This window comes from Vigna radiata, chromosome 10 (genome assembly GCF_000741045.1).
Source record: "Vigna radiata var. radiata cultivar VC1973A chromosome 10, Vradiata_ver6, whole genome shotgun sequence".
Taxonomy (NCBI): Eukaryota; Viridiplantae; Streptophyta; class Magnoliopsida; order Fabales; family Fabaceae; genus Vigna; species Vigna radiata.
The window spans coordinates 14,940,459-14,946,693 of NC_028360.1; the positions used below are offsets into that span (position 1 = coordinate 14,940,459).

The window sequence follows — 6,235 nt, forward strand, 5'->3', positions numbered from 1 at the left end:
TAATATAATATACTTACATAAAAAAAAGTTAGTAGCACATATAATTATATTGATATTATGTAACGGTACATATGTTATTATATTTTATTAATATAATATAGTTCTATATATAATAAAAGGTACGTATAATATAATATTATAATATGAATGTTGGTTTAATATAAATTAAAAATGTTTCTGCAATGGTTTAATAGAAAATTTATAATAGAAGTATGGTTTAATATAACTATTATAATATAGCTGAAGAAAACAAGGTTTTATATCTGTACATGGTTTAGGCATTGGAAATAAATTGTAAAAGATTATGGTATGGTATTGATTAACTTAGATTAAATTAGGGAGTATTTATTTTTATAATTTGTGATTGATGAGTAAGGTATTGTTGAGATTATGTATATGTTGATTGTGACAAAAAGTATATGATTACAAAGTGATGAAAGTATGATCCAAGTGGTAAACTAAGTCCCATCGGTATAGAATCTCTCGGTGAGATTCTTAGTGTTTTAGAATGAAAGTAGGAGCTCAGTCTTGGGGGTCTTCTTGACGCTCCAATGGTCTTTCTTCTCACGTAGAGAGGACTGAACCATGTGGTGAGGAGTAGCAGGAGATCTTAGTCTTGGAGACTTCCATCATGCTCCAAGGCGCGGGACAGACTAACCTCGTGAGTGTGGCAGGGCGGGGGAGCCCAGGGCGGTGGAGCCCAAGGCGGTAGAGCCTAAGTATCACAAGCCACCACAGGTGCATGACCCGCCATAGCTCGACTATCATTCTAAAGTCCGGACGAGTCAAGTCTAGTATTTAACATGATAGGATGAATGTTTTATCTTGTTTGCTTTAAATTAATATCATGTATGTACATGCTCTTAATTGTATGTTTTTTATATAATTAGCTCACCCTTGCAATTGCTTCTGTTTGTGTCATGTTTGCATTTATTTCCCTTGCGATGATTATCCACTTGGATGGGAGCAGATGGTGAGGAGATGCTTTGGAAACAATTCATGATGGGGAAGGAAATGTTGTTGCCTAGTTCTCTAGGCTTTAAGTATCTTATCCTAGGATATTTTGAAGAAACTTTGTCATGTTCTAAGTTTTAAATTCTTTGTAATTTAAGGGAGAAACTCTAGTACTTAAAGTTTCCAAATTTTGTAGTTAAGGATGACTAAAATCCTATTACTCTTTATTATATTATATATCATTATAATATATTATGTTGTGTGGGTAATACTAGAATGTGTAAAAAGGAACACATTTTGGTTGCTAGTTTGGGTATGAAAATTGTTTTTATATGTTGATACTTAGTTAAAGGTTGCAAATGGATTATCTGTGAATTGGAAGAAGGAATATTAAGTTGGGGAAAAGTTTGAAACATGTGTAGGATGATATGAAACTAAAACTTGTGCTAACTAAGAAGGTTAAATAAAAGGATTTGCATGCCTTGGTGAGTCTTGTTCAATTGAAAGGAGTCATAAGAAAGAATTAAAGGTATAATATGAATGTGTGTGATTGCTGAAATACGTGTATTGTGTATAAATGGCTAACATATAAGTGTGGGAGATTGTAGGAATTTTTTGTGTTAAAGCTACTGGACCAGGGACAAGTTTTGGTATGTACACATTAATAGAAAAAAGAAGATAAGAGGGTGGGACAAATTTGGACCTATATATGGATATGTTTATAGTTACACTGTAGATAAGAATTGAAGGAGAAAATGCCATAGGACCTATACATAAATCAGATTTTATGGGTGAACATATGTGAAATGTTTAATTAAAGAATAAGCAATGATCTATGTCATTGAAAAGTGATGAATTGAATTATTGACTTGGAAATATAATGATAAATAATATAAGATATATGTATATGAAATCAAGTATGAATGTATGTGCTTGAAGTTATTGTGATTGATTATTGCGTGTTTGGCACAATTTTTCTTTTCAGTTGTGACTAGAAAAAGATTTGAATGGTTTAGAATGAATGTTTAAGTATAAGTACGTTGTACTTGAGATGAGGATAATGATTTTTTTTTTTAAACGAGTATCTGTTACAACTAAGAATCGGTTGAGAAGGTTGTGTATTTTGGTCGTACCTTGTAAAACGATTAAGAAAAGTTTCATTCCTTGAGAAAGGAAGTGTATGGATTTGATTGTCGCCCCCTTTCCTCTTTTGAGAGGTAGAAAGGAAAGGATGTCTCGCCCGTAGGGTTTCGGCTTGTGCTAACTATAATACTCGGTGAGTGTGTCTAACCAAAGTTTTAACTCATAAGTCATTGAGGAATAGGAGAGATAGGTCTGAAACTGCATGTAGAAGACGACTCTTATCCGCGGTCCAATAACAACTGCATCTGGAGGACCGATATTGTATTGTGTCCATTAGTTGCGTGTGAAAGACAGGAATCGATAAGTCCATTAGTTGCATGTGAAGGACGAGAATTGAGATGGACCCAATAGTTACATGTGAAGGACCAGTCTCTATTAGCTGAGTATGAAAGACAAAAATCGAGAAGTCAGATAATTGTGTGTGAGGGACGAAAATGCAATTAATAGCATAATGCAGTGAAATATAAACTAATAATTAAAGTTTATTATAACTATTAGAATTCTTAAAATCCCTAAATTCCATAATTTCAAAATTTAGGTTTCTATAGTTTGAAAAAAAACACCTTCCATGGAGAATCATAAAATTTAGAAATTTAACTCATATCACATGTAAGTAATTTTATATTTCAATTTCTGAAATCATACAGAATCTTAAATTTTATGGTTCTCACATTATATAATTAGAACAGTTCAAAAACTTACTTGGATCCATTGCAAAGTTCTTTCAATCAATCATTTTTCCTCTCTTCTCTTATATTACTTCTTGATGTATACAAATTACCAGTATAAAAAGTCTCATTTGGTCAAAATCATTGTTGTTTTATCTTTATAAGAAAGTAACTCTTTACTCCCTTTTAAAGAAAGTAACGTTTCACATAAATAAAAATTATTTTTATTTTATGATATTTTACAAATTTTAATAAAATACGAAAATATTTTTCTTTTTAAGTGAGAACATAACAATTAATTTTAATAATTCTAAAATAATCCTTATAAATTTATTACATTTATATTCTAATAATTATTACATTAATACTTTTATGTCAAAGTTATTTTTTAAATTACATTAAATTAATATAATTTAAAATTTCTTTTATTCAATTTAAGTTTTAATTTTATTATAGAAATAAAATTCATTGCATATATTTCTTTAAAATAATTATTAATCTTTTAAGCATGTAATTTTTAAAAAAAATTATTTTTAATTTATGCATTAATTTATTTCACCAATAAATTTTTCATTCCATCAAGATTATGAAAAGGTTGGTTAAAACGTGTGGTCGAGGTTAGCAAGCTATCTACTCGTGTAATAAAAGAGAATAAATAATGTAACTTTTTCATAGGAGTGTGTGGGTGGGAAAGAAAGAAACAAGTTGAAATTAAAAATAATTGAAATAAGTATGAATTAAAGTAAAAGCAAAGCGTTATTTTAATAAAATGAAAAGAAAGAATAAGAAGAGAGATAAATAGATTAAATGAATAATTAAATAAATAAGAACAATTAATTGGATAGTTTTTCTCTCTTTCTTTTCTTTTTGTTTCTTTTTTCACTTTTCACATATTTATATACTCTATCATATTTGCCATCCACCAAAGGGAAGACAAGAGAATAAGACGAGGGTGGATGAAGGGAAGCATGCTTATAGAATATTCATCCTCCACGTGATACGCGAGATCTAACTTTTCCACGTATTTAATTCCTCGTTTTTGCTATATTTTATTATATTTATTTTAGAGCTAAATATATTGTTTCAAAATTAATAATAATAAGACCACACATATTTATATGAAAAAAAATTTCTTTAACTTTTTTTTTAATAATTTTTTGACCACGTATTTGTGATTGATTTGTTTCAAATATTATTTTAGAATAAATTTAAATAAACCAATAAAATAATGACACATGTCTTATTATAAAAAAATTGTTAAAATATGATAGTCCTATTTATATTTATTTGACATTTACTTATTTTCACATTTACTATTCAAAAAATAATATTTTAATATCAATTTTTGACACCATTTTGATACTGCATACGTGTCAAAATGTGGTTGGACAATTTCAAATTAAAAAAACTGAAACAAGGACATGAAGAAAAAAATTAATTTTTTTTAATTTAAAATCATCTAACCATATTTTCACACATAGTCAAAATTGGTGTCAAAAAATTAGTGTTAAAATATCATTTTCCTTTACTACGCTGTCCTTCCTCCCCCACTCTCATCGTTAACCCCATTCACGCTCTTTTTCACCATTCACGCTCTTTTGCTTCTTTCCCAATAGTCTTTAGCCAGCCACACCAGGGGTTAGATTCAACGAAACTCAAACAACGTTGTTTTTGGTTAAAATGCTGTGAGTGAAAGGGTCAGTTGTCTGGTGTGTGTGTGTGGAGGAGGAATTGAGGAACAGAGATGGAGGGAGAGCTTAAGAATTTGATGATGGTATGGAGCATAGCCGCAGCAACAATGTGTTACTGCCACAGAATTGGGAGGCTTATCCCCGAAGGTGCATCAAGACTTATAGCCATTATCCCAGCCATACTGCTTCTTCTTCTCCTCCCTCTCAGACTCATCTCCATTCACCTTGGAGGACCATCTTCTTTCTTCCTTGGTTGGCTTTCCACCTTCAAGCTCTTTCTTTTTGCCTTTGGCAAGGGACCCTTGTCCTCCAACCCTCCCCTTTCTCTCCGTCACTTCGTCTCCATCGCATGTCTCCCCATCAATTTCCAACAGACCACTACCCCTTCAAAAACCCAAATCCCCAAATCGCCCTTCAACTACGCTTCCTCATCCATGCTCCTCCTATTCCCCCTCCTAATTCCGCTCTACGACAAAAAAGAGCATCTTCATCCCAAGTTCATTCTCTTCTTGTACGGCCTCCATATGTACATCGGCTTGGAGTTCATTTTCAGCACCATCTCCACCACCACTCGGAAACTCCTCGGCGTTCACCTGGAACCGCAGTTCGACAAGCCCTACCTCTGCACTTCGCTGCAAGACTTCTGGGGAAAGCGCTGGAACATCATGGTCAACCGTGTCCTGCAACCTACCGTATACGATCCCATCGTCACTCTCGCCAGCCCTCTCACTGGCAGAAGGTGGGCCCCACTCCCCGCCATTGTCGCTACTTTCGCCGTATCCGGTCTCATGCACGAGCTGGTCTTTTACTACATCAAGCGCGAGACGCGCACGTGGGAGGCCTGGGAGCCTTCGTGGGACGCCACGTGCTTCTTTCTCCTTCACGGACTGTGCGTGGCTGCGGAGGTTGCACTCAAAAAGAGCCTCAAAGGGAAGAAGTGGCAGTTCCCGAGGGTGGTGTCGGGGCTGCTGTCGTTGCTGTTTGTGCTTTACACAGCCATTCTGCTGTTTCTACCCGCGCTGGTGCGGTGTCATGTTTACGAGAAATCAACCAGAGAGTTGACCGCGTTGACCCAGTTTGTGAAGGATGTGTACAGTGTTTCCAGACTCTACCGTTTCGCTAACGTCACCACCAACACATGAAACCAATTATACTGTTTGGAAACTTCACATATAAATAAATCAAATAAACAAAGCTCATTCGTACGGTGCATGTGAATGTCCAGATTGGAATATTTTGCATCATCTCCGTGTTCATTCATAGTCCAAGTTTACATGTATCAAAAGACAAAGGATAAGTATATTTTAGACAATAATATTTTTATAATATTTAAATGTCATTTACGTGTCATTATGTGATTCGTCTATGATGATATTTATAATTATTATTAATTGTAAAATAATTTTAAATCAATCATAAAACAATACATAATGTTCAAATGTTATAAAAAAAATTATCTAAACAAAAGTTTCTCATTGTTTCATGGTTACTTAAGCCCCTGTAATTAATTTTAATTTGAGAAAAAAACGGCTGTGTTGTTCTGTTGGTTTTATATAGTTGTTCTGTTGAGTAATTAAAATCCCCTGTTCGCAGTTTCGGTATTTAGTTAGTTCATTCAACGCATAGGTAGGTAAGTGTCTGTCTACACATATGCCCAGCGTACAAGACCACGTGCAAAATTAGACCACCTAATACATGAAAAGCGTAGCGATTTTTCAAAATTAAAATTATTTACACTATTTATTTATTTTTGTGTGGAAAACAATGCGATACAATAAC

At 33.3% G+C, this 6,235-nt stretch overlaps 1 protein-coding gene across 1 annotated transcript; it reads left to right on the forward strand.

Annotated features, from left to right (window-relative positions):
* Nucleotides 1–4,307: 4,307 nt before the first annotated feature.
* Nucleotides 4,308–5,732, forward strand: LOC106775548 (acyl-CoA--sterol O-acyltransferase 1). The gene has a single exon (XM_014662690.2). It carries the CDS (start codon nt 4,510–4,512, stop codon nt 5,596–5,598), a length of 1,089 nt encoding a protein of 362 aa, XP_014518176.1. The 5' UTR covers nt 4,308–4,509; the 3' UTR covers nt 5,599–5,732.
* Nucleotides 5,733–6,235: the final 503 nt, after the last annotated feature.